The sequence below is a fragment of the Triturus cristatus genome, chromosome 12 (assembly GCF_964204655.1).
Source record: "Triturus cristatus chromosome 12, aTriCri1.1, whole genome shotgun sequence".
NCBI lineage: Eukaryota > Metazoa > Chordata > Amphibia > Caudata > Salamandridae > Triturus > Triturus cristatus.
This window is the reverse complement of record NC_140595.1, coordinates 37,444,216-37,471,420: the sequence shown is the minus strand read 5'-3', so window position 1 is coordinate 37,471,420 and position 27,205 is coordinate 37,444,216. Positions and strand designations below refer to the sequence as shown.

The window sequence follows — 27,205 nt, the reverse complement described above, 5'->3', positions numbered from 1 at the left end:
CTCTGGCCACCAGCACGGAGGCAAGAAGGCAGGATTGTTCCCAAAAAGAATAATCTGCGCTTTGTCAAAATTAAATTTTAAACAGTTGTTACTCATCCATTAACTGATCGCCTGCATACAGCCATGAAAAATGCTGCCGATGGTAATGTCCTGGTTTGAAACCGGCATGACAATTTGTGTATCATTGGCATAGAAGGTCAGAACGAACCGAAAGGATCTGATTAAAGGTGCCAGAGCAGACACATAAACATTAAACAGGGTTGGGCTGATTGACGAGCCCTGTGGGACCCCCCCCAAGAAAGAGAAAAAGGCTCCGAAACGAAGGAATCGAGTGCCACAAACTGTTTCCTGTCCAAAAGTAAGGAACACAACAGAGCAAGAGATACTCCCTGAACGCCTATGGATGCAAGGCATTCCAGCTGGAGGTCGTGGTGGATTGTATCGAAGGCTGCAGAGAGCTCCAATAATATCAGGGCAGCCTTACCTCCTGAATCTAGAGCCTCGTGGATTTCTTCAATTGAATTAATCAGAGCAGTTTCGGTGCTATGGCTTCCTCCATAGCCATAGTGCGTGTCATCAAGCATACAATTATCCTGAATGAAAGAGGAAAGTTGGAAATTCATAATTTTCGCCACCAATCTGGCAGACAAAGGAAGCCATGAAATAGGTAAAGATATGTGGGTCATTAGGATCAAGACTAGGTTTCTTGAGAAGAGGAAGTGTTGAGGCACATTTCCAGGCCTTTAGAAAACCCACAGTTTTGAATATGTTAAACAAGGTGGTTAGGTTATTGGTTATCAATTTAGGGATCAATTTCAAATCTGAAACTGGAAAAGTGTCTAGTGGAGAACCTTACTTAACCGAGAGAATGAGGTCCAAGACCTGATTAGAAGGAAGAGGTTCAAAATTAGAGAGGGTAGTTTGAGAGTCTGGCAGGATTGTCACAAGGTCATGACAGGCATGAAGAAGGGCTTCCACAGAGTTCACCCTGGGACCGTAGAGCTCGAACATGCGAGGGCTTCCGCAGAGTTCACCCTGGGACCGTCGAGCTCGAACATGCGTTCTATCTTATTCGTAAAGTGTACTGCAATATTATCACAGAGCGACTGATTGCTTATCATCTTTGACATATTTGGTGTGGTAAGTATCCTAACAGTATTGAACAATTCTTTGGAAGAATGCACAACATCTCTATTTGGTAAAATAAGCTGCTTTTTCTTTTACTAAAGGAGCTTTATAGGTAGGAAGGCATCTTTTGTATATGTCCTTCTCTAGGCTGTCGTAGTCTTTGCGCCAAAGGTGCTCTGGCCGCTTACAATTTTTTTTTTTTTTTAAGATCCTCTAAAAAGAATAACGCTGAGAGGAGATGGTGGCGCGGATATTTAAGTGGCTCTCGAACTAATGCTGAGCCAGCTGCAACAAGCCAATTAGAACAAACATTTGCAATGCAATAGGACTCGCAATAGTTAAAACTCTAGCTATTGGTGCTGCAGATAGCAATGTTTCTTAGTTATGTTTTTTTGCCAATTGCTTTACTTGTGCACTACTGTACAAAGCTACTCACCCCAGTTTATATTTTTTTACACAGTATTTGAACCACACATCTGTAGAATACAACCAACGCAAAGCAACTATCTGTTAATCAAACTTAAAGTCCACACAGAAAAAACAAACACACAGGAAAAAAAAATAAGCAAAGGAGACCAGCGTAATAAATCATATGAACTGAAAGGGGTGTACCAGAGTACCACTACACTAATTTGCCAGAAATGTTAAAGAACATTATGATCTATCCTATCTATAAGGAAACCTAACAAATATTTTTCTTGCGTTATAAAGTGGATGAAACTTGAATGTATTTTCTTTTGTCTTGTGAGCATACCGGGGCGAGTCTCCTGGCATGAGGACTGCAGAGCAAGAATGCTCAATGGCTTGTAAGTAGGGGCACTGTTTAGAGGAGGCTGGGCGAGTGCTCAATCATCCGCTCGTTGCTGTCACTAATTATTGTGCACACAGTAGGTTTAATATATCCTTTTTAGGTAAGGGAGGAGCCTAGCGCTTGACCAAGATGGCCGCTTGAGCTGTGAGCTCCCGAGACCCTCGTGCCCTCCGTCGTCTATCCTGTATATAATCCTGTTTGTATGCATGGCATCGTGTAGATGACTTGTCAGGGAGGCGATCGATGCCACCCGAGGTCGAATCGCCCACCGGGAACCGGAGTTATGCATGGCGGAAGATTGAGGCCCATCTCCGAGGGATGCCAGGGGCTCGAGTTGGCAGGATGCCCGACCTCTAATTGAACAACAGCGGCCAGGCGAGGTGTGAACTGCCGGACGGAGGTCCCTATCCTTTCACTTTCACTTTCTCGCCCTTTGTCTGCCCAGCCCAGGGAGTGCTCGCGTCTGCTTTATTATCATTTGGACGCTCTGCATGCCACACTGGCGACCCATCGTAAGACGGAGCACTCCTGCTCTCTCTCGCTGAGAGAGGGCAGTCCTGTTTGACCCGACCTGCTCGAGCCCACCATGTCGGGCAAAGCAGAGGTGGATCGGCCGAAGCCCAAGGCCACCAGGCGGGGAGCCTACACTCAAGCCAATAACATGGACCGCTATGCCCAGCAGAAGGGGTCACCGGGTGCACCGAGCCAGTCCCCGGATACACAGAAGACTGCTGCACCCTTGGCCCCGGAGCTCTCACTGCAGGATGTCATGGGCGCACTTGACGGGCTGCAGACTTCGATTGGGAGACAGTTTGATGCCCTGGCGCACAAAGTGGATACCATCTTGGTGGATGTTAATCTGATCCGCGCGGATTTGGGCAAAACAAATGAACGGGTCAAATCCCTGGACATCAAGACCACGGGCCTCGCCGATGATGTCTCGGACCTGCAGACCGAGCTCCGTAAGTTGCGGACCGAGCATGATCTCGCAGCCCGTCGGCTGGAGGACTTCGAGAGCCGGGCCAGGCGCAACAACGTGCGCATTATCGGGGTCCCGGAGTCCTCGGACGAGATTTCAGTGGACCTGCTCGTGGAGGACTTGGTGCTCAATCATCTGCAGCCTAAGGGTCTAGGGAAGTTCTTCGCAGTTGAGCGGGCCCATAGAGTGCCTGGTGGGCGGCCCAAGGTGGGAGCCACACCGAGGCCGATCGTCGCCCGGCTCTTTCATTTTCGAGACCGGGACGCTATCCTGCAGGCCTCGAGGGTAACGGGCCCGGTCCCCTTCCAGAACGCGTCGGTGAATTTCTATCCTGACTTCACCCAGCAGGTACAGAGGCAGCGGCAGGGCTTCCTGGGGGTGAAGAGGAGGCTTCGGGAGAGGGATCTGAAATACGCCATGCTCTTCCCTGCCAGACTACGGGTGGTGTTTGAAGACCGAACATTCTTCTTTGAGTCACCTGCCATGGCGGATGAATGGCTGGACGCTCTGCCTCGACGACGCACGGAAGAGGACACTGCCGTAGACAGGGACAGTGGCCGGGATGAACAAGGTTGATGTATTCGGAACCGGACTGACTCGGACTGACTTTAGATAATGACTTGCAGTAAACTCGGAGGTTGTGGGAGGATGAGGGGAGCTCTTTCCTCCCTTAGAGTACTTTTTGTAGATTTTGGGTTTGGTAGGGCGACAGGCACACTGCAAGTTGGGGGGGCTTTGTAAGCTGCAGCAGGGGGGCAGGGTGGGGGGGGGTTCCGGGATTTTGGGGTTGTTGTTGGGGGGTTTGTTTCAGCAAGGCATAGTGATTATTTCCAGGACTGTTCCATGGGGGCTCTTCGGGTGTGGGGTGGGCCTCTTTACGTTTGGGGATGGGGGGTAGGGGTTTAAGTGTTATAAGCTGGAATGTGAATGGTTTGGGGGATCGCATTAAGCGTGGGATTGTTTTGCAATTCTTGAAACGGTCATTGCCGGATGTCGCCCTGTTGCAGGAGACGCATCTTATAGGTAATACGTGCTATGCCCTGAATAGGAAGGGTTATACATTCATAGCTCATTCGGGATTCTCCTCTGGGTCCAGGGGTGTGGGCATCCTAGTCAGAGCCTCGCTACCATTTGAGGTGGACTCCACCATTGTTGATGATAGGGGGAGGTTTGTGGCGGTGGCGGGGCGGTGGGAAGGAAGAACTTTGGTTTTAGTTTCGGTTTATGTCCCGCCGGCCCTGCAGGCCTCCACTTTCACAGATCTGGGTAGGGCCCTGCTGGATCTCCCGGGGGGTATGCTTGTAGTGGGAGGTGATTTCAATGCTGTTGGCTCCGGCCTGCTGGATAGATACCCGCCCAGAGACACGGGGGGGGCTCAGAAGTGGCTTCCAGACTTTCTAGATACGCTTGGCCTGATAGACTGCTGGAGGCTCCGGCACCCCACACAGAGCCAATACACTTTCCACTCCGGGGCGCATGGTAGCCTTTCTAGGATTGACTACTTACTCACTCTGGCTGCGCATGCCTCATTGGTGTCTGAGGCCAGGCACATGGCGCGTGGCATATCTGACCATTCGCCGGTGTGGGTCAGGCTGGATCTGGGTTGGGAGGGAGGGGGAAGGGTGGCCCCTATCAACCCTTGGTATTTCCGAGACCCCAAGATGCGCAGCGCGCTGGTAAAGACAGTAGAAAACTTTTTTCAAGGACAATCAGGGATCCGTGGACTCGGCAGTGTCGCTGTGGGAAGCATTTAAGACCGTGCTGCGAGGGGAAGCCCTCTCCCTTGTAGTGGCTGCCAAGCGGCGGAGAGATGGCGAGGTTTTGCAGGTTGAGGAGGAGATCGAGGCTTTGGAGGGAGCGCTGGAGGAGGAGGTTACAGAGGCCTCACTGCATGAGCTGTGCTTGAAGCAATCCGAGTATAAGGACCTGGTGACGAATGCCGCTAAGACCCTCGGTAGGGAACAGCAGGGCCGTCTGTATGATGTTGGTGACAAGGCCGGGAAACTCCTGGCTTGGCTGGACAAAAAAGAACGGGTCAATAGAGTAGTGCCGGAGTTGACGGGAGAGGGGGGAGAGGTGATTGTGGAACCTGAGAGGATTGTGCAGTGTTTCTCGGACTATTTCCGTATGGTTTATGCCTCAGTGTCGGACAGGCCGCCCGAGGACTCGCATGACCTCCTGCGTGATATTGCATTGCCCTGTCTCTCTGATATAGATAGGGAAGATTTAGATGGTGACATAACGGTTGATGAGGTGGCGGGGGCTATTCGCGCGTTGAACCCGGGCAAGGCCTCGGGTCCGAACGGCTTGCCGGTCGACCTGTACAAGCTATTTCCGGATAGGGTTGCCCCTCACCTGCGCGCCATGTTCGTGGAGGCGCGGGGGAGTGGGGCCCTCCCGTTGGATCAGCGCCTGGCGACGATTGTGGTTATACACAAAGAGGGCAAACCCCGAGATAAGTGCGCCTCATATAGGCCTATCTCACTCCTTAACGCAGAGCCGAAAATTCTGGCTAAAATCCTGGCGGCCCGTTTGATCAGGGTACTCGGTGACTTGGTCCATCCGGATCAATCCGGATTCATCCCGCACCGTAACACAGCGTTAAATCTTCGGCGCCTACATGGTGTAATCGCCAGGGCGGGCACGCTGCGTGAACCAGCTATTGTGGCGTCTCTCGATGCCACGATGGCCTTTGACACGGTGGAATGGGCATATTTGTGGGCCGTGTTGACCAAGTTCGGCTATGGCCACGGTTTTGTGAGCTGGGTGAAGTTGCTGTATGAGGGCCCTCTTGCGAGTGTGGTGGTAAATGGCCGGGCGTCGACTCCGTTTCAGCTTGGGAGGGGTACTCGGCAAGGTTGTCCCCTGTCGCCATTGCTGCTCGCCCTCGCCCTTGAGCCGCTGGCTGCGTGGATACGCTGGCACCCGGATATACGGGGACTTAGATGGTCGCCTGAGCACGAGGACCGTATATCGCTCTATGCTGATGACATCCTGTTGTATCTTGCCTCACCCAAGAAATCACTTATAGTGGTCTGTGACGTACTCACATCTTTCGGTAGGAACTCGGGTCTCGTTATCAACTGGAGTAAATCGTATTTATATGTTCTTAGCGGCGCGGTTCCACCGATCCCTCGAACTTGTTCGATCCAGGTTGCTCAGCAGGGCTTCGTGTATCTGGGGATCTTTATCTCCATGGATTCTGCCGTGCGGTATGAGAGGAACCTGCTCCCCCCCCTAGCGCGCCTGAGGCGGGATGTGGAGGGCTGGCGGAGGCTGCCGCTCTCCCTCGTTGGGCGTGCGGCCCTGTTCAAAATGATGTCTCTTCCCCGGTTCCTCTACGCGCTGCAGAATACTTTGGATTGGGTACCGGCCAACTACTTTCGGGAGGTCGAAGGCCTCCAACGAGCTTTGCTGTGGGATGGGAGGCCGCGAATAGCTATTGCAAAGTTGACGCTCCCATGGTACGACGGGGATATTGCGCTTCCAGACATCCGACGGTACTACTGGGCCACCCAGCTGAGTGCGATTAATCATGGGTTTTATGGCCCGGCCCTCAGCCCTGGGTATGCCATGGACAGGTGGTTGCTGCGTGGTGGTAACTATTACAGGGCGTTGTATTCGCGGTCCCTGGACTCGTCCCTCACGGGGCCCACTGGTGTGGCGGTGCGGGTGTGGAAGATGGCAACTGACTCGCTGGGCTGGAAGGATAGGCTCACCCTCGCTACCCCGCTGTTTGAATCTGAGAGATTGGGTAGGCTTTGGCACACAAAAGGCTTTGACAAATGGGACTTGATCGGCATCTCCAGGGTCGGAGATGTCCTGATTAAGGGGAGGGTGAAGTCCTTTGAAGAGTTGCAGAAGGAGTATGAACTGGGGCCATCTGAGTTTTTCCGCTATATTCAGGTGCGTCACGCCCTCCGATCAGTCCTCATAGAGGGTGAGAAGGTGCCTGAGTCCTCTCCTTTGGAGGACCGGGTCCTTGATGGTCATATGCCCGAGAGCACGATCTCGCTCATCTATAAGAAACTGATAACGTCCGGGCGGATATGCTTCTGGGGCTGAGGGACCAGTGGTCTAGGGATGGCCTCGAGTTGGATGACGAGGATTGGCAGTCTGCTGTTTCCTCTCCTAAGGAGGTTGCGATCCCGTCGCGTCTGAGGCTGGTGCAGCTTAAAATACTGCATCGAGTGTACGTGACGGGGCCAAGGTTGGTTCACATGGGATTCTCGGAGGACGGCCTATGCAGGAGGGGATGTGGTATGGTGGGTACTTTCCTGCATATCATTTGGGAATGTGGTGTCATCACGGAATTCTGGCGGAGAGTCCATGCAGTGATGGGGGAGGTGACGGGCATTGCTATGCAGCCGGAAGCGCGGTGCTGTCTCCTGAATGTCTGGGGGCCCACTGATCACAATGCGGCGCAGACCCAATGGGTGACTCTGGGCAACATGGTCGCTAAGAGAGATATAGCGCGATTGTGGGGATCCGTGGGCCCCCCCACATTGACCGCGTGGAAAGAAAATATGGACTGGAGTATGCTAAGGGAGAAGACGGTATATTGCGCTAGAGGCCGCCCTCGGAAGTGGCACGCCATCTGGGGGCGGTGGAACCAATACAGGGGGGGAATTTGTCTTGCCCCTGATCTGGATCCCCCCCGAGGAACAGCTTTCCTCCTAACCTTCTTTCCAGCTCAGTATGATTAATGTACTTCTTTGGCCCCTGCTGTCCCCCTTCTCCCTCTTTTCACGGTACTGTAAATGGTAGATGATCGGGGTCCTGCCTCCCCTGGGGGGCTATCACCATGGGCATTCAGTGTTCTTGCCTTGCTGGGGGTTGTTGTGTGTTTTGTGTTTATTTAAAAAATGGAATCTTTGCACTCCTCCTTCACTGTACTGTGGACGCGTCTCTGTTCCTCTTTACCGAAGCTGCCGAACCTCCGGGTTGTCGGCTGAATAGCTGTGTCCAGACTTTTGAAAATAAAGGTTTTTAAAAAAAAATAAAAAAAAAAATACAAAAAAATATATCCTTTTTAGATAATATTCTTGCCCGCAGACATTTTTTCCCCATAGTTTTATATAGCACGAACTTGACCCGAAGGTATCCGGTTACGGAGCGCTTTACATGAGCACCAATGCTTACTCATTTTTTGTAGGTACAGAGAGATTAAGTGATTTGTCCAGAATCACAGGATTTTGAGCGTCATTGCTGAGACTCGAACCCGGTTACCCAGATTAGAAATCTACCACCCTAGCCGTTAGGCTACATCCTCTCCCCTAAACGTGCCATTAAATGTGCCTTTATATAAATGAGTTTGCAATTAACCCCAAGCGGGGATTCTGAGAGAAATAAGGAAATCAGATATATGCCAGACAAAGTAAACTGCAGCATTTTATGGGTTCTTAAAAAGGAAGGAGGGGAGGAAAGAGATGAAGAGTGAAGGGGGCGGGTGGGCAGAAATAAAGAGAGATAAAAGAGTGCTAAAAACAGTAGAGCTACAGCGTGTTTTTTAAAACTGCATGGATGCCGTACAACCCGTGAGCATTACGGTGCAGGCAGATGGGAAACAATGATGCCGTCCTATGATTTTGAAATGCACGCTGATGGCACGTGGATGTAGACGGGGCCCTGGTACAGTGGGGGGAGTTGGGGTAAGATGGTTTTTAGCTACGGTAGGCGGTAGAGTCACGAGCTGGAAGTACTTACAAGTAAATTAATCAATCAATCTGGGGGTTTGTATAGCGCGCTGCTCAGGCGCTAGGGGGGGAGGGGTTCAGCTCCGGATCAGTCGAAGAGCCAGGTCTTGAGGTCCTTCCTGAACGTGTGCAGGGTCGGGGAGCGTCTGATGATCACCGGGAGCTCGTTCCAGATTTTGGCTGTGATGTAGGAGAAAGCTCTCCCGCCGGCTCTGTTTCTGCGGATGTGGGGGACCTCTGCCAGGGCGAGGTCGGCGGAGTGGAGGTTCCTGTTGGGTACATGGAAGGATACACTCTCGTTGAGGTATTTGGGTCCCATGTTGTGGAGGGATTTGTAGGCGTGGGTGAGGAGTTTGAAGGTGACCCTCTTCTCGACGAGGAGCCAGTGGAGGCCTCGTAGGTGTTGGGTCATGTGCTCATGGTGCGGTGTCCAGAGGAAGAGTCTGGCTGCGGCGTACTGAATGGTCTAGAGTCTGTGCAGAAGAGTTTTGTTGATTCTGGCGTAGAGGGTGTTGCCGTAGCCTAGTCTGCTGATAATGAGTGCGTGGGTGACTGTCCTCCTGCAGTCGGGGGTTATCCACTTGAAAGTCTTGTGGAGGATGCAAAGGCAATTGCAACTAGTGGAGGCGACGGCGTTGATCTGGCGGTTCATAGAGAGGCAGGAGTCAAGGATGGTTCCGAGCGTGGTCTAGAGGGGTGGGTGGGCTCCCGAGGGCGGAGGACCACCAGGTGTTGTCCCAGGCGGAGGTGCAGGGACCGAGGATGAGGACCTCGGTCTTCTCTGAGTTTAGCTTCAGGCAGCTGTCCTTCATCCAGGCTGCCACGTTCTTCATACCTTCCTGGAAACAGAGTCTGGTGTCTTCAGGGTTCTTTGTGAGTGAGAGGATGAGCTGGGTGTCGTTGGCATAGGATATGATTCTGATCCCATGCTGTCTGACGATGGCGGCGAGGGGGGCCATGTAGATGTTGAAGTGCGTGGGGCTGAGTGATGATCCCTGGGGTACTCCGTAGTTGATTTCTGTGGGTTTGGAGAGAAAGGGGGGGAGTCGAATCCTCTGGGTTCTGCCGGAGAGGAAGGATTGGATCCAGTAGAGGGCGGCTACTTGTATTTCCTGCGTCATGCTGTCTGGCTATGAGTGTGAGATGTGAAACGGTGTCGAAGGCTGCGGAGAGGTCTAGAAGGATAAGGGCCGTGGTGTGTCCCTGGTCTAGTAGCATGCGGATGTCGCTAGTGGCGGCGAGGAGGGCGGTCTCGGTGCTGTGGTTGCTGCGGAATACAGACTGGGTGGTGTCCAGGATGGAGTTCTCTTCTAAGAAGGTGGTCAGCTGGGCGTTTGAGTCTCTCAGTTACTTTGGCTGCAAAAGGGAGGAGAGAGATGGGCCGGTAGTTTTTTAGGTCCGTTGGGTTGGCCGAAGGTTTCTTAAGGAAGGGTTTTACCTCCGCCCGTTTCCAGTCGACTGGGCAGATGCCTGGATCTGAGTGAGGCATTGATGGTGCTTCGTAGCTCGGGTGCGATGACGGTGGCGGCCCTGTGGAAGATGTGTGGTGGGCAGGGGTCTGTTGGGGCTCCTGAGTGGGTTTTCTTCATGGTTGCTGTGATGAGTTTGACGGTAGCGGGATCCCAGGACGTGATGGCCGGCTTATCGACGGCGGTGGGTAGGTGGGTGGTGCTCATCGTTGGTTCGCTGAAGTTGTCGTGTAGAGGGCCTTGATCTTCAGATGGAAGTAGGAGCTGAACTTGTTGCAGTGTTCCTGGGAAGGTGTGATGTCCGTGGCTTCGCAGGAGGGTTTTGCGATCTGCTGTATGACGTTGAACAGTTCATTGGCATTGGTCTGGACTTTGTCTCCCTTGAAGGTCCATTTGGTGTGTCTTATGCGCTGGTGGTATTCCTTCAGGGTGCTCTTGTGGTTGTTCCGTGCTTCCGTGGTTTTCAGGTTTTCCCAGGATTTCTCTAGGCATCTGCAGGAGCATCTGGCCTCTTGAAGTTCTGTTGTGAACCAGGCAGCTTCCAGCGGGCGTTGTTTGGCAGGGGGGCAGAGGGGTGCAAGCTTGTCGGCGCATTGGGAGACCCAGCGGTGACATTCCCTGGCTACGGCGTTGGTGTCGGTCGCTGTGATGGGGGGGTTATTGACGGAGGATGGTGTTTAGGTGCTCCTCTGTGACTTTGCTCCAGTTCCGTTGTGGTGGCGTAGGGCGGGTTTGGGTGCGCTGGTGGTGTTGAAGGTGAAGTGGACGCAGTGGTGGTCAGTCCAGAGGGGCTGGGTGGTATGGCAGAAGCGGATGTTTGTTCCTCCCGTGAAGATGGGATTGAAGGTGTGGCCTGCTCTGTGGGTGGGCATGTTGACGAGCTGCTTCAACCCAAGGTTGTCGGAGAGTCGTGGAGTCGGGGTCGTTGCCGTTGTCGAGGTGGAAGTTCAGATCACTGAGTAGAATGTAGTCCGTGGAGGTGATGGCGTGGGGTGCGGTGAGCTCGGCGATGGTAGTTGCGTAGTGGGTGCGAGGTCCTGGCGGTCTGTAGATGAGGGTTCTGCGTAGCGTGGTCCTGGGGCTTGTCTGTATCGGGAAGTGGAGGTGTTCTGTGTTGGAGTGGGGGTCACTCATGCTGGATGTGGGGAGGCAGAGGGGGGTCTTGTGAGCAATTGCGAGTCCTCCTCCTGGATGGTGTGGACGGTCCTTTCTCTGGATCTTGTAGCCGTCAGGGATGGCGGTGGCGAGGTCGGGACCGAAGGTGGCGTTGGTCCAGGTTTCCGTGAAGAAGGCGACGTTGGGCGAGAGGGTGTCGTGCAGGTCCCAGATCTCAATGGCGTGTCGGTGCAGGGAGCGCACATTGAGCAGGATGCAAGTCAGGGTTTCAGTGGTGTGTGCATCGGGCGTTCCTTCAGAGGTTGCGGGGGCTCTGTCGATGGTGAAGGTTTTGCGGCAGGGTCTGCACGAGAACTGCCCGTGGGTGGTGTTCGGCGAGGATCTTGCGCAGTCGACGTGTCTTTCGGGGTTGAGTGCGTGGAGGGTGGTTGAGTCATAGCGGTTAGGTCTCGGAGAACCAGGGGTCCTGGCGCTGGCTGCGGTCTGGTTGCATGGGGGGAACGGCGGGAAAAAGAGTGGAGAGGGGAGAAAAGAAAACGGGCACAGCAGTGAGGCACAATGGTCACAATACCAAAATAAAACAGCAGTCGGGCACAAGAAGTATAATAAGAGGCACAGCATGGAAAAACAAGATTAAACAGCGGTCATGCACAAAGAAGTAACATTAAGGGCATAGAGCGGAAAAAAACAGTTTTACGCACAAGGAAGTAAAATGAGGAGGAACAGAGCGGAGAAAACAAGACCTGACTCAGGGTAGATTCGAACCTTGCAACGGTGGGGCAGGCAGGCGACGCAGAGCACCGCGGAGCTGCAGGGAGAGTGTGATCCTGAGACCGAAGTCGGAGGTCTCAGGATCCATGCCTGTCGGTTTATTGCTACATCAGCCAAAGAAATGGTGCTAAGTGAATACAGGGTTTAGTGTGTTAGAAAAGAGTGGTTGCTAAGGGAATGGGGAAAAAGTGAGTGTGGCAGGACACTGGGGGACAGGGGGGAGGGTCGCATTTCGGCAACTTTGGCCAAGGGACTGCCAAGAGTCGAATTACAACTTTAAGGGGGGAATGGGGCTGCCCAGGAGGCATTAAAAAGCAAACTCTGCAAGCTCCTGTTCTGCCTACGTGTACTTAATTAATGATTACCACTCGGCAAGTGCATGCACTGGCTAGGTGGCGGCGCACCCAATTAGTGATTACCCAGCCATTATTTACATGGGCAAACACAAAGAGTGCATAAATTAAAGTGTGTTTGGTACACGGTGTGCTCCTTTGCATGTTTGCATTGCCCGTAAGGCCCCTGCATGGAGCCGCTTTTACTTGGAGCCGTGTAAGGTGAGACGCTTCCAGTAATCAGAGCAGAGGGGGAGGTCTGTGTATGACGGAAGACTGGCTAAGCTTGATGAAAAGTTTAGAGTTTTCTGAAGAGAGCAGCGTGACAAGGTCGGCCGATGTGCACTGACAAAACTGCCTGTTCTCGCCTGCATGCCTTCCATGCCTGCCTGCTGTCTACTGGCCAGGCAGTAAACTCAGGAAGCGCATGTATTAACAGCAAACTGACACTTAATTATTGATTACCTAGCAGAAAAGCTTGCATCGTCATAACCAGTCGGCAGCAGCTTTAGGAAGGCAGGGTTCGGGACACCAGGCCGTGTGTTTGAAAAGCAGGAGGGAGGAGGTGGCATCTGCAACTGAAGAGAGGGAGCGAAGGGGGACAAGGAGGAGTCTGCTGCAGCCAGGGAGAGGAAGCAAGTGTGGGGGCTGAGCTTAAAGCGGCACAAAGGAAAAAAGAGTGCTCTGAAACTAATAAGTGACATAACGAGTTACAGCACATGTAAGAGGGGCAGTCCTCACGGGAGGTTACAAACGTAGAAAAGGAAGGACTACTGAGTTTATTAACCAATGAATAGCAGCCATTTATGAAGAACAGTAGAGGGAGCCAATTAAAAAGATAGGCGGAGCCCAAAGCCCATATCCTGAATACAACATGTCTCGAAGAGACCTAAAAAGCTGTAATGACTGTCCCAACATTGTCACAATACTCAGGCTGTATAACCAATAAAAACTCCTCAAAGAGGTGAGAACTGATTTTATTCCAAGCATGAGTTTTAAGTGGCTTGGATAAGATGTTGGGGGCAGTTGAATTAAAAGATACAACCAAGTTAAACTATACCGCGAAGTGGTCAGACCACGTGATAGGCAACGACCCGTGAGAAGTGGGTGATTAGAAAATATGCCATCAAGCATGTGACCCGCTTCATCTATGGACCCCTGAACCAACTGAACTAATCCCATGCTATCCATCGTATGAAGGGGACGCACCAAATAAGCAGAGTGCAAGTGGTACTCCATCAGCAAATGAGAGGTGAAAAAAGGATTAAGTATGAACAAAAAACTGGCACAGATCAGGGAAATCCGATAGAAGAACTGTATATTCTTACCATGCAAGAGCTAATCTTTTTTGAGGAACCAGCCATTAGTTGGGAATTAATTACATTTTCTGCAAAGTTCAGGAGGTAGAAGTATGTCTTAAAGACGTCTGGTGTGACTCCTAGAAGAGTTAGCTAATTTAATTTTTTTCCTCAGTGATAAAGTGGACAAGAGTGCAATAATTACTATTGCAATTCCTTAAACAATGCCGCATTCCCAGAAAGTAAGACACACACAAGGGAAAACAGTAGAAAAAAAGTGATTTCTATTTTTTTTGTAACAATGATATATACTTGAAGAGGAAGGATCACAAGAACCCAACTGCCAGCCAGGGCAAAAATCAGGACCCCCAGGATACAATGAGTCACAAAGAAATAAAATACCCAAGAAAGCAGTGACTCAAACAGATGGATTTACCAAAGAACAAAATTAATTTCCACTACAACATTTCAGCTTCTGCCTTCCTCAGGTAGTACAAGATGGTTTGCTCTGTGGATGCACAGCTGAAATTAAAGATTTTTCCAGTGGAACGTGTCTTAAAGGAAGAACTTCTGGACTCCAGTGAAAACTTCTGGATGTACCGTTTAAAATCACTGCATCCAGATGGACTAAACATTACTGACAATACCACCCGATTGCTGCATATCTCAAGAGCTCTCAGGACTGCATTAATTCCACATTCCAAATGAAATCTTCACTCCTGATGCTTTTTGAAAAAACAGCAGTGTCAGCTGTGCAGCCACTGAGCAAACCACCTTGTACCACCTGAGGAAGGCGGAGCTGAAACGTTTTAGTGGAAATATATTTTTGTTCTTTGGTAAATCCATCAGTTTGAGTCCCTTCTTTCTTGGATAGATATATACACTGCAATAAATTATGTATATATGTAAATATATATATATATATATATATATATATATATATATATATATTTGCCACAATGGGATCCAATCGATCCTGCGCGCTCAAGTGCGGGTGCTCTGCGTAGGGGTCGGATCCAGACCCAGTTTCATCAATTTTGCTTCCAATGACGCGGCACACAGGGATTAAGTTTCATTAGTTTATTCAGCAAACACTCAGACCAACGCGTTTCAGCCTCCTGGCTTTGTTCACGGTCAGTGAGCCCTCTTTTCTTTCTACATATATACCATATAGCCATTATGTGGCATTATGGGATCTGTAGTTTATAATTACAAAGTACATAGTAAATGTGCATTTTACGAGGAAAAATTAGGCAATTAAGTTATTCAATTCATAACTGTTACTTAGCATTGCAGTCCATGTAATTCGCGTTTAGCAGCAAATACCTTTAAGACATGTATAGTACCATAAGTCCCTACTTCAGTAGAATTGACTATGTATTTGGTATAGTACCAATGTCGTTAATTCTATTAAAAAGATTTTCTCTTTTTGACTATAACTCTCAGCGTAATTTGGTATAGTACCCAAAACTATGTTTTCAGCGGTTTTCAAATATCTTTCAAATTGTGCTATTCTTAATCGTATTATTGTTCAGTTTCAATCAATTTTCAGTCTAAGTGCACATAAAGTTCTTCATCGTTGTTTATCCCTTTCGGGGTCTTCGTCCTCAGTCGGATGATGCATTTCGATTCAATTTGTCGTAATTTCTTTATACGATTTCCTCCTCGCTCATCTTGTGATATCATATGAATTCCAAAGAAACTCATCGCTCTCCAATTACTTCCTTGGCATGATGCCATATGTTTGGCAGTAGCGTAGGTCATGTCTTTGTTTTTTACTGCTCTTATATGCTCAAGGATGCGCTTCTTCAACATACAGATTGTGCTACCAATGTACTGCATTCCACAATTGCATTCAATTACGTATACCACATGTGTTGATGTGCATGTAATTATTTGATCTATTTTGAATATTTTACCATCAGGTTCTGTAAAGGAGTTCACATTTCTTCCGATCTTGCATGCTTTGCATGTATTGCACTTTTTGAAGCCTTTTTGTTGATGTTCCAACCAATTTATTTGTTCACTTTCTTTGAAATGGCTCAGTACTAGTGCATCTTTCAGGGATTTGGTCTTTCTATACGATACCATTGGTCCGTTTCCTAATGTTTTTCCTATATCCGGATCACTAGAAATCAGGTGCCAATATTTCTTGATTTTATTCATTATTTGGCCACTCTCCTTACTGTAGGTTGTGACAAATCTTGGTATTTGATCTTTTTCCTGATTTTTGCTTCTGGGTTTGAGAATTTCTGTTCTTGATTTCATGTCAATCCTTTTCTTCGCTTTTTGTAAATTTCTTTCATTGTAGCCTCTCGCTCTCAGTCTATCCATTGATGCTGCAATCTGATTCTCTGTATCCTTCGGTTCAGAACAATTTCGTTTTAATCGGGTGAACTCACCATAGGGGATACTCTTAATCAGACTGGTCGGATGGAAGCTGGTGCCATAAAGAATGCTGTTTGTCGCTGTTTTTTTGCGAAACAGTGTAGAATGGATTTTATTGCCTTTAATGTAGATTTTGGTATCCAGAAAGTCAATTTCTTTTTTGCTTGAGGTACATGTGAAAGATAAACCAATGTCGTTATTGTTCAATTTTGCATAGTATTGTTCGAAGCTCTGTTGTGATCTGTTCCAAATTATAAATAAATCGTCGATGTAACGGACCCATAGTATTATGTTGTTAAATTCTGCTTGATTTTCGGAACTCCATGCTACCACCTTCTCCCACCAGCCCATGGTGATATTGGCGTAGTTCGGAGAAAATTATATGCCCATAGCCGTACCACACTGTTGTCTGTACAGCTGTTTATTGAAGAGAAAAACATTGTTTGTTAAACACATTTCAATCATTTGAAGTAGCATGTTGGTATGTTGAAGTTCTGAAATGTTTCTTTGGCTCAGAAAGTATTTGCATGCTCTGAGCCCTACTTCATGCCTGATAGACGTATACAAGGATACTACGTCAATAGTGATTAAAAGATATTGTTTGCACCAGTTTATTCCTTCTAGAATCCGAAGGAAATCGCCCGTATCTTGTATATATGAGCTCATTGATTTGGCAATTGGTGCCAAAAAAGTATCCACATAGTGGGACATGTTCTCGTACAATGATTCACAGGATGAAACAATCGGTCTTCCCGGTGGATTTGTAAGGGTCTTGTGAATTTTAGGCAGAAAGTATATTGTGGGTATAATAGGAAAATCGTTAGTGAGAAATTTAAATTCTTCTACGCTCAAAAGATTTTTTTCTTGAGATGATTGTAAAAACGTATTCAATTCCATTGTCATGTTGTTAATTGGATTTGCTTTTATTTTGCAATAGTTGGTTGCGTCATTCAACTGGCGTAGAGCTTCTTTCACATAATCTTGTGTATTCATAATGACAACATTTCCCCCTTTATCAGCGGGTTTGATGGTCAGCTTCTTGTTGTCCACTAACTTAGTGATAGCTTGCCTTTCCTTTTTTGTTAAGTTTTCTCTTTGAGTTTTTTCATTTCTCTTTTTTGGCATTTTTTCCAGTTCCTCAATGATGGCGTCCGAGAATAAATCAAACTTGTTCCCCGAAGAAAGAGTGGGACAAAATCTGGATTTTCTTTTTAAGCCGCTTTCGATTCTTTTGTCAGTCGCTATATTTAGGTGGGTAACCAATTGCGTTTCCGATATTTCTTCCTCATTCTGATTATACATGAGGTCAAACATATCCTGGAGTTCCGGTATTTCATTTATCGTCCATGTTTCATTGTTCTGTATATTTGTTGTTGTTGAAACTGTTGGTTTTTCTGGTTTGCGTGCATGGACTTTAGCTAATTTTAGCTTCCGGATATACTTATATAAATCAATTCTAACTTGAGTGTAGTTGAAGTGGTTCTCAGGGCAAAAGGATAGGCCTTTGTTTAGTAGTGATTTTTCTTCTTGAGTTAATTCGTAATGTGAAAGATTGATGATTAAATTTTCTACTTGCGATTTCTTAGTGGGTAAAAACTTTTTCCTTTTCGCTCGTCTTGTTTTTCTTGTTCCTGTTCTTGTTCCCTGTTCGGCATCGCTCTTCCCCGCCCTCGGCTTAAGGGTCTTCCGCGACCTCTTCCCCGGGCTAATGTTTTGTCTAAGTTCATCAGTCGCATTTCCTCTAAAAAATTCATTGGGGTCACTCCACTCATTGCATTGGATAGTTCACCGTCACTTACATCTGATTCAACACTGCTTGTAGGAGTGCTTGATTGTTGTTGAGTTGGAAAGTTCTTTTTAAGTGCATCAAATCGTCTGGCAAAGGTCAATATTCTACCCTGGGCATAGTCCTGTTCATCCCTTTTGAATTTTCGTTGTTTTCGTTCTTCAATTTCTGTTTCGTATTTTTCTAATCTACCATCCATCTCCTTGCGCAATTTTGCCATGTCCTCTTTATTGGTTTGTTGCTTAATAAGATCCTCGATTTCTTCGATTTTTTTAGTGATCTCCACGACATCTATTTTGGCATGTTTTATTAGTATGCGCATCATATTCAGCGAACATTGTTGATTATTTTCTACCCATTCGTTTAGAAGTTCTACCTTCGTTTCTGGATGTGTCGGTAAAGTGAAAATACGCAAACCTCTTGGTATTCTGTTTACTTCTATGTAGTTCTCCAGGGAAATGATCTCCCAACTTTTGTTGATTTCCTTTTTGTACATTCTTTCTGCTTCATTGAATGATTGTTTCAAAGTATTTGGTACTTTATGCTGTTCACTCGTGGTTGCTGTTTCAGTTTGAATTCCCATTGGGTTTTTAAACATTGTCGCCGCTTTACTTGCTCGTTTTGCTGCTCGCGCTTCCATCTTGCAATGATAATGATAGTCTTTGCCTATCTACACAACTGAGTGTTATTGCAATTCAACTGCTGTTGATTTCTTTAACTTAAATCCCTACTTGTCGCTCCCGCGACCGCCGTACTGTTTACGGTGCGGTCCTGTCTTCGGATAGCAAGCAAGTCGCTGCAGTCCGCTACTTTGTATAAAATTGTTTCCCACTCACCTGCTGGGAGACTCTTGATTCGGCGGCGTCTTCCGACCCCATCGACGTGAAAGATTGATGATTAAATTTTCTACTTGCGATTTCTTAGTGGGTAAAATTACGCTGAGAGTTATAGTCAAAAAGAGAAAATCTTTTTAATAGAATTAACGACATTGGTACTATACCAAATACATAGTCAATTCTACTGAAGTAGGGACTTATGGTACTATACATGTCTTAAAGGTATTTGCTGCTAAACGCGAATTACATGGACTGCAATGCTAAGTAACAGTTATGAATTGAATAACTTAATTGCCTAATTTTTCCTCGTAAAATGCACATTTACTATGTACTTTGTAATTATAAACTACAGATCCCATAATGCCACATAATGGCTATATGGTATATATGTAGAAAGAAAAGAGGGCTCACTGACCGTGAACAAAGCCAGGAGGCTGAAACGCGTTGGTCTGAGTGTTTGCTGAATAAACTAATGAAACTTAATCCCTGTGTGCCGCGTCATTGGAAGCAAAATATATATATATATATATATATATATAATACACTGCTCCATGTAAGGGACGGGTGATGCCGTGGTCGTGATTATTTGTTCGGCCTTTTACCTAAGCTCTGTGGCGGGTAGATAAGCACTTCCCTCCTCCCCGGAAGCACTTACCCCAACAGGGAGACACAAAGATGTAACCGCGCCTTTCCCTCTCCAGTTGAGCCTGTCTCCAGGCCTTTCCGCGGTACCAATAATCCCAAAGCAAGAGTAGTTCTGGCTAAAGACAGCTGAATAGGTGTTAGTTCCACAAGGTAATAGTGGTTTGCACTCACCCTCTAATTGTCAAGCTACTCCAAAGCCCTAAATAAATTAAAACTGAAAAAACACACAAAAGGGAGCGCCTCAAGAATCCAACAATTGTATTGTAGCATTTGTTTTCTTCCTTTCTTCTCTCCTCCTCCCTTCATGAAGTACACATAGTTCAATAGTGTCAATACCAATGTACTCTTCTCCAGTATCAGAATAACATGGGAACCATGGTATGAAGTATCAATGCAAGTCTCTTTACAGCTCACAACTTAACAGCCACTCCCATTGGGTTCTGTAAGCCCAGACCGGATAATACAACACGTCACCACTGTCACTGACCTTCTTCAAGGTTAGACTTCGATGTGATATTGATCCGTGCAGTGAGGACCAAGAATTTGGCGTGCGAAATAAGGTTGCGTTTGTAATGTTAATTCCCATAGTAACATTTAGCCACACCTACAGCCAGAACCGCTGAACGGACTTACATCAAATTTGGCAGGGAGGTAGATGTATGTTCAAGGAAGTGCCTTTTGCTTATTTGGTGTAAATCAATTCAGTAGTTGTTGAGAAATGTAAGTTTAAAATAATAGTGAACTCTCTGACCACGTTTTTTTTTCACTGTGGTTTTGCGATGAATCGCAAATGCATGCTCAAACGGGAATGCTCTGATTGGCTGGACGCAACCTGAACAGAAAGTTGTGGCTGCCATTTTATCTAACGGGAATGGTTCCCAGGGCTGAAAATCTGTGTGAAAGCCCACTTAAGGGGTCTGTGTGGAGATACTCTGACACCATAGTTGAGAAATGGGGGTGTTAGTGACACAAGTTATGCGTTCAAAATTGTTTTTTTTAATTGCCATCGATATTTGTGGTGACGCTGCAACCACTAGCGTGGACCACCTTGTACCATTGAGGGGACATCGCGATTATCAATGTTGTTGCGAATATTGGTGAAAATATAAAAAATCAATGAATCATTAATGACATTGTTATAGAGATATTGATAAATGTTTTATAAAGTTATTTACATAGTGAGTTATCTACTGTGATGGTTAGAACGAATTATATAGTTATAATTTTTTAATGTGGTGGTGGCTATTTAATTCCTGCCTTTGCTTTATGCTTCCGTGACGTAACCACGGGGATCACGATTACCGACGTCATCGCGATCTCTGGCCTCACCACGAAAACAGAAAATAGGTTTTAGAGATGATTGTTCTAGAAATACACTAGAAAAACATGAGTTTGAAGTGTACAGTGATAAACCCCTAGACTGTAAAATACTTGTAGGAAGCTGGGTTTCTGTTGGAGTAATGTGCCACTTTTTGCCAGATTTCTGATGCACTTTGACTTGCTGTGCCCTGGGTCCCTGCCATTCAGGTTCCCAGGGCCTGTGTTCTTTCCCAAAACTGTACATTGGCACTCTCAATTGGCACCCCTCTGGCCACATGTAAGTCCCTTATAAAAGGTACCATGGAGGAGACTGCAGAGAAGAACTGACTTGGCACAGCCCTACCGGCCTGTCTGCAGTTTTCAGAGATCCTGTGCCAAAAGTCACCTTGTCCTGCAGCCAGTGACCTCCAGAACCCCTGGAAGGACTGACTGCCTTCAACAAAGACTGGATCACCTGACGACAGCAGCTCTGTTCAAAAGAATCACCAAAGAAAGACACCGAGCCTGCTGAAGACAAAGAAACAGGACGTCTGGAATCATCACTGCACCCAACCCATACGGCCCGAGTCAGAGTGGCCCACCGGTCCAAGCGAGAACCGCCAGCACTCCAGAGTCCAAGGACCATCTCTGACATATGGGGTGGAGATTTTAAGAAGGAAGGCAAATAAAATCATAGACAAGCTTGTAAGAAGAACATATCATCGCCTGGTCAATCTCCCACAGCAGGCATCGCCAGCACAAATCCGAGTTTGGGCTGAGAAGAGTACTTAAACAGATTGGGGGCATATTTGAAATTTTGCCATTAACTCAGAAACGACAACTCCACTCTTAAGTTCGTTGTTTGGGAGGCAATAAGCGATCGTAAACATATGAAGGTGCATGAATATTTCAATTTGGCTATATCCTTTTTTAAGGTTGAACAAGTATAGGCCTTAACTCTCTCTCAGTCTGCATTTAATAGAGTTATTAACAGAAGCAGTAAGAAAATATCATCACTAATGGCTAGAGAGACATTGGCGAAAGGATCTCATGCGTGGGTGGTAATTGCATCATACAGCCAGCTAAAACCCCAGAATTATCTGGGGGGCCTGAATGTTCTAAATGCAAAGCTGAAGCTCTTGAGACTCCGGCTTAGCAATTTTCCATTCCGCAGTGACACTCCAGCCTGGAAAAAACTGAGTAGTGTTAGGTCATGTCGTCTCTGCAATTACAAGACAGAAGACATTTGCCGTATAGTCTATAGTTGCCCAGCTTTAACAGCCGAACGCAGAAGTCTGTTTAGGCAGGATTTTAACCATCAAGCTATACGTACATGCCGCCAAGCAGTAATAGCCAGCCTGCAGGGAAAAGTTTTACAATTTACAGGAAGATTTTTAAAGTTTGTAGATATTGCAGAGGGGAAACTGGTTAACTGTGCTCAGTAAAGGGCTTTTACTGCTAGTATCCTATTAATTTAGGAACAAATCGCTTAGAACGGCAGACCGAGTAGAGCTGCATCCTAACATTACATGAGCATCTAGAACAACGTGAAATAATTAGGGCTTATCACCGTCAAGCTGAGAGAGGACTTTAAGAAAAGGCACATTGCACTTTGAAGCTTTACACGTGGTAAGCTGGTTCCGTAATGTTAGGTGCTAAAATTGGTAGACCATACCACAGGAATGATTGGGTTTATTTATAGGGTGTTGCATGTTAGTAATCAACGGAGAAAATAGGGCACTTTAGGTAAAGAGGAAATAGTAGGTGGACCACGATTTGCGCGAAAGCACCTAATATGTAGGGTTTTTTTAGGTAGTTTTATCAAGATGAATTGAGTGTTTCTTACTGTGGGATTGATTAGCCCTTATTTTAAATTGTGTTTTTTAAAAGTTGTTCAATAATGATAATACATATGAAACGAATATAAGTGTGTTATACTGTAAGTTTGTATTAACTGAACAATAAAAAAATTCATTTCAGATTTGAGCCCACCCTGGGTTGACCCCTCCAGGACTTCCCGACGTCGCCTGCAGCCTCTGCACGGAGACCCCCTCAAACGCGAGTGACCTAGTAAGGTGAAATCCGACCTCAGAAGGCACCCCTGCATCTGGCTGCAACGGAGAAGAGGACCTGAGGTGCACCTGCGTCCTCGAGCCCTCCAACTTACCTGCCCAGGTGTTGGTTCCACCTGGGAGACTTCCTGGACCGAGCCTGCAGACAAAATCCAAAACCGGCAACTCCCTTTGAAAACAATAGGGCCTTCCCTGAGCTGCTGTGGGTGCACTCCTTTGTGCTAACTTGAACCTCCCTTTGCCCTGAGCTTAATTCCAGGAGCTTTGCTCCCACAAATCGGTGGCCTGCTCCTGAGCAGCCACCAACTGGAGGCCCCCCTATCCCTCATTGAATAACATTGGGCCTCAGCACTCTGCACCCGGCCGCCCTAGTGCTGCTGAGGCTGCCGAGGGTGGTCTTGCAGTGCATCCTTGACCCTGGGGGAACCCTTGTTCTCACCCCAGAAAAAAAACTCCCAAAAACCAAGTACTTACCTGTAAACTGATACCTTAATTTCCTCCCATTGGATTGCATTGACTGCTTTTCTGTGAAAAATGTTCTAAGTGGGGAGTTCTAAAATTGTATGAAAACCTAAGAAACTGAGTGCTTACAAAAACTGATTTACTTACCTTTTATTTAGGAAATGTCCCAGTTTGATATCAAGCATATCACACTGAAAAGTAATTTAAACTGTTTCTGAATAATTGGCCTAGCTGTATCCAAGCCAATTACATACGGCACTCAACTGTATTCCTGCAAAGTATTATTTCACTCACCTGCACCAGGCCTGGCCAGGCTCTAGAAACAAAATACAACTAAAATATTTTTATATACAAAACAAATTGGTCAGAGTTCAGTCTTGTGTGACATTATTTCTTGCCTGAGTGCGTGCAATAAATGCTTAACACTACCCTCTGATAAAGCCTTACTGTTCGCCCACACTACCACAAATAGAGAGTAAGGTATTATCTACTTTAACTTCTGCCTACCTTTGGGGATCCACTGGACTCTGTGCACACTGTACCTTACTTTATTATAAGATATACAAAGCCCGCTTCCTACAATACTTTAACTTTATGGAAAAGGAGCGATTGTTGTGGCTAAAGACTTCATCACGACGACCCGAATAACTGCGAAAAGAGAAAATAGGTCTGAAAGATGGTTTATAAAGAAACTTAGTACAAAATGTGCTTTAAAAGAATATGTATATGGTAATATGTGTAGGGTAATGTTCAGAATGGATTTTTTTATATATTATTTTTGGATGTGTTGGTGGCTATTGAATGTCTGCTTTTGTTTTCCGTTTTCGCAACGTGTCCGTAGGGGATCGCGATTACCGACATCATCCCATCTTTCGCTGTCTTTGCGGAAACGGAAAACAGTGTTTGAAGGCGATTATTTTGTAAACTCACTATAAAAATATGAGTTTGAAAAATACACGGTCAAAGCTCTACTGTTAAATATACCGTAGAATATGTCTATAGATATATGTTTTACATTTTGTATAAACCACACGTTCTTCGCGACTACAGACATCGCGGTGACGTCGGTAGTCTCAAATAAAAATTGTTTGTAAAGGTGGCTTTCTTCTAAGTTGATCACAGAAAGAAACGTTAAAACAATATTTTACTAAATATTTAGAGTTAAACTTTATTTAAAAAGTCAAAGTGTATTTTTCAGTATGTGAAATACATTTAATGATGACAGAATCTCCACAGTAAATGCAACAATGCTGTGCCGACTTACAAAATTGTGGTTAGAGTTATGCTTTGGTTCAGAGCCAAGGCTAGGCTCACTGAAATGTATCAGTGCACTATTAGTGGCAGTATTAGGGCAATAAGTTAGAGTTAGGCCTATGGTTATGCTTGATGTTAGGTTAAGAATTGGAGTTGGTGTTTGAGTTAGATTGAGGAATTGGGTTAAATCACAGTTATGTTAAGCATCAAAGTCAGGATTTCTGCAAGGGTTCTGTTTAGGGTTAAATTTAGTTTTAGGGTTGGGTTGAGAATTTGGTTTAAGGTTACGGTTAGGTGTAGGGTTGGAGTTAGTATTCGGTTGAGGATTTGGGTTAAAGACAGATACTGCCAGGGTTAGGTTTATTGCTAGAGTTATAATTAAGACTATGTCCGATTTACTTATGTTTTTTGGGGCTGTGACTACAGTTATTGTTAGAATTCGAGTGATGGCTTGGGTTATGGTAAGGATAGATATTGATAGTTGTGGCTATAGTTAGTACCAGACTATCACATTTTAAATATTGTGCTTAAAAAAAAAAAGCATAGCCAGAATATCAACTACAAAACTTTTGTGACAGTATATATAGTTAAGTCAAAGTTTACTACTCCTAAGTTCACATTTATGTTTTTTTTTGTATATATAGCCCGAACTTGACCCAAATCGGGTATCAGAGCACTTTACATAGCACGAGTTGCGTTACATGAGGACACGCATTCATTTTTGTTAGGCACAGGGAGGTTAAGTGATTTGCTCAGAATCACAGGATGTTTAACGTCGTTGCCGAGACTCAAACCCAGTTTCCCAGATTCGAGGTATACCGCCCTAGCCGTTAGGCCAACTCCTCTCCCCTATGTACTTTCAAGATAATTATCTACCTTCAAGGTATGAAGATGGTGAGTTACAAATAGTCAATCTATTCTTACTTTTATATACTCATTTTCACAATATTTTGGTCGTCAATATTTTGTTAATTATAATTTTGTTGAATAATATGTTTTTGCTTAGTATCCTGACATACACCCACAGTAATGTCAGTGTTTAGTTGGTGTCAGAGTTGGGGCTGTACCATGTTAAGGTATGGGTTAAGGCTATTGCCAGGGGTCGGTTTAGTCTGTTAGTTAAAGGAACAATATTAGTTTAGAGGGAAGGTTTGTGGTTTGAGTGGATGGAGCTAGGACTATGGCGGGTTACTGTTGGGTCAGTGTTAGATGTAGTGTGAGGGTTAGGATTAGAGATAGTGTTAACTGCTAGGTCAACTCATAGGACAAGGGTTGAACTTGGGGTGAGGACTAAGGTTCTTGTGAGTGTAAGGGATCAATTTAAGATCAGACATATGTTTGGGGACCTGTGTTGCGCTTGAGGCATTCGGATATGGGTACACTTCGGATAAAGGGTAGATATACCTTTAGGTTTAGGGGCATTTTCATCTTTTTTGTCAAAATTGTAGCATTGTTGCAAAATGTAAATAGGATTTTTTCCTCTACCAGAGTTTGTAAGGATTTATCAATTTCAATTTCAAAAGCTTTTATTCGGTTGGAAGAATACAACCATATAAGCAAGCAAACAATAAAACATTAAATAAAATTACATAGCCTGTGAAAAAACCTTCTTCAAAATACACACTGTATTTTTATGTATGGATGTGACCATTTTCCATGCAAAGCAGAGAAGCCTTCAGAGATAAAGTGCAAATTTCGCATAAAATGACAAATGTGCTAAAAAACCGTACATGTAAAGTGCAAAGAGGCGAAAAGAAATAATATTAAAGTGCGATATGCATCTAAAACAGAGCTCAAGGTTTGTAGTACATGGAAAATTACTAACAGTACAAGATAAATGTGCAAAATACGCAAATCAACGGGAGCTATACAGGAACAATTATAGACTTCCTTATAAATACACATTTTAACACGTAAGTTGCGGTTGAAAAACAAATGTCAGGGCTTTCCAGAGTTGTTAATAACTTCAATGCAGATTTGGTGGACCGAACATTATATTTTAAAAAGATGGGTTTAAGATAAAACCTCCTAAAATGACTATAAAATTTACAAAACAGTAAAAAATGGCAGCAGCTTTGTTTCGAAACATTGTCGCAGGGGCACATATAATCGGATCTGATTTTCATATGGGGGAATGAAACTAAATGGTGGACAATCCCCAGCCTTATGCGCGTTAAAACAAAGCGATGAGAATTACGTGTGACAAAAGAAAGGTAGGCCTGGAAACCTTTTCTCAGATTCAAATCACTATAAAGTACAGTAGTTGTTAAATTTCTAGACTGCTTCTCTCTGGCCGCATTCTTGTATTAGAGAAACTTCGATTTTAAGTCTTTCTTAGGTATCAGTCCTGAAGCCTCAGGGTTCAGACGGATATTACAGTCGAATAAAAGGTTAAACCAATAATAGATATAGCTCAGCCAGGGTATACATAATGAGTTATCAAGCCTCAGACAGTCTTTGATAATTGATTGCGTAAAAATCGTTTCGTTTTTAGACCAGATAGATGGCCAAAGTAATAATGGGCGTAGTGCAGCCAGGTCCGCAACATGGTCTATGCCTACTTCCTTGTGAATTAGCAGGGTAGATGCTGATGGGGGAACACATAATAGTTTTTTTTTAAACTTATTTTCATCATTCTGTAGTGCATTCACACTATGGTGACCCCACACGCCCGCCCCGTATAGTGCCGATGAAATACACCTGGCGTTATAGATTGTCATCATTTCTTTTATCCTCCTTTGACCCAATTTAGCGGCAAATCTAAAAATACTATTGGTATTTCTACTCATCTTTGGTCTAACATTTTCATCCTCTTGTATCCATTTCCCGTCTCCTGAAAATGTTATTCCTAGGTAGCAAAACC

The 27,205-nt window shown here is 45.9% G+C and overlaps 1 protein-coding gene across 2 annotated transcripts in view; it reads left to right on the top strand.

The window, feature by feature from the left end:
• LOC146772341 (beta-1,4-galactosyltransferase 1-like) overlaps window positions 1-25,927 on the top strand; it is a 298,282-nt gene extending 272,355 nt beyond the window's left edge. The window contains exon 7 of one of the 2 annotated variants that reach the window (XM_085637912.1): window positions 22,535-25,927. In XM_085637912.1, coding sequence (XP_085494038.1) covers window positions 22,535-22,556 — 22 coding nt within the window. In that variant the 3' untranslated portion in view covers window positions 22,557-25,927. The remainder of the gene's footprint in view (window positions 1-22,534) is intronic. The other variant, XM_085637911.1, reaches the window with a different exon arrangement.
• The last annotated feature ends 1,278 nt before the right edge of the window (window positions 25,928-27,205 follow it).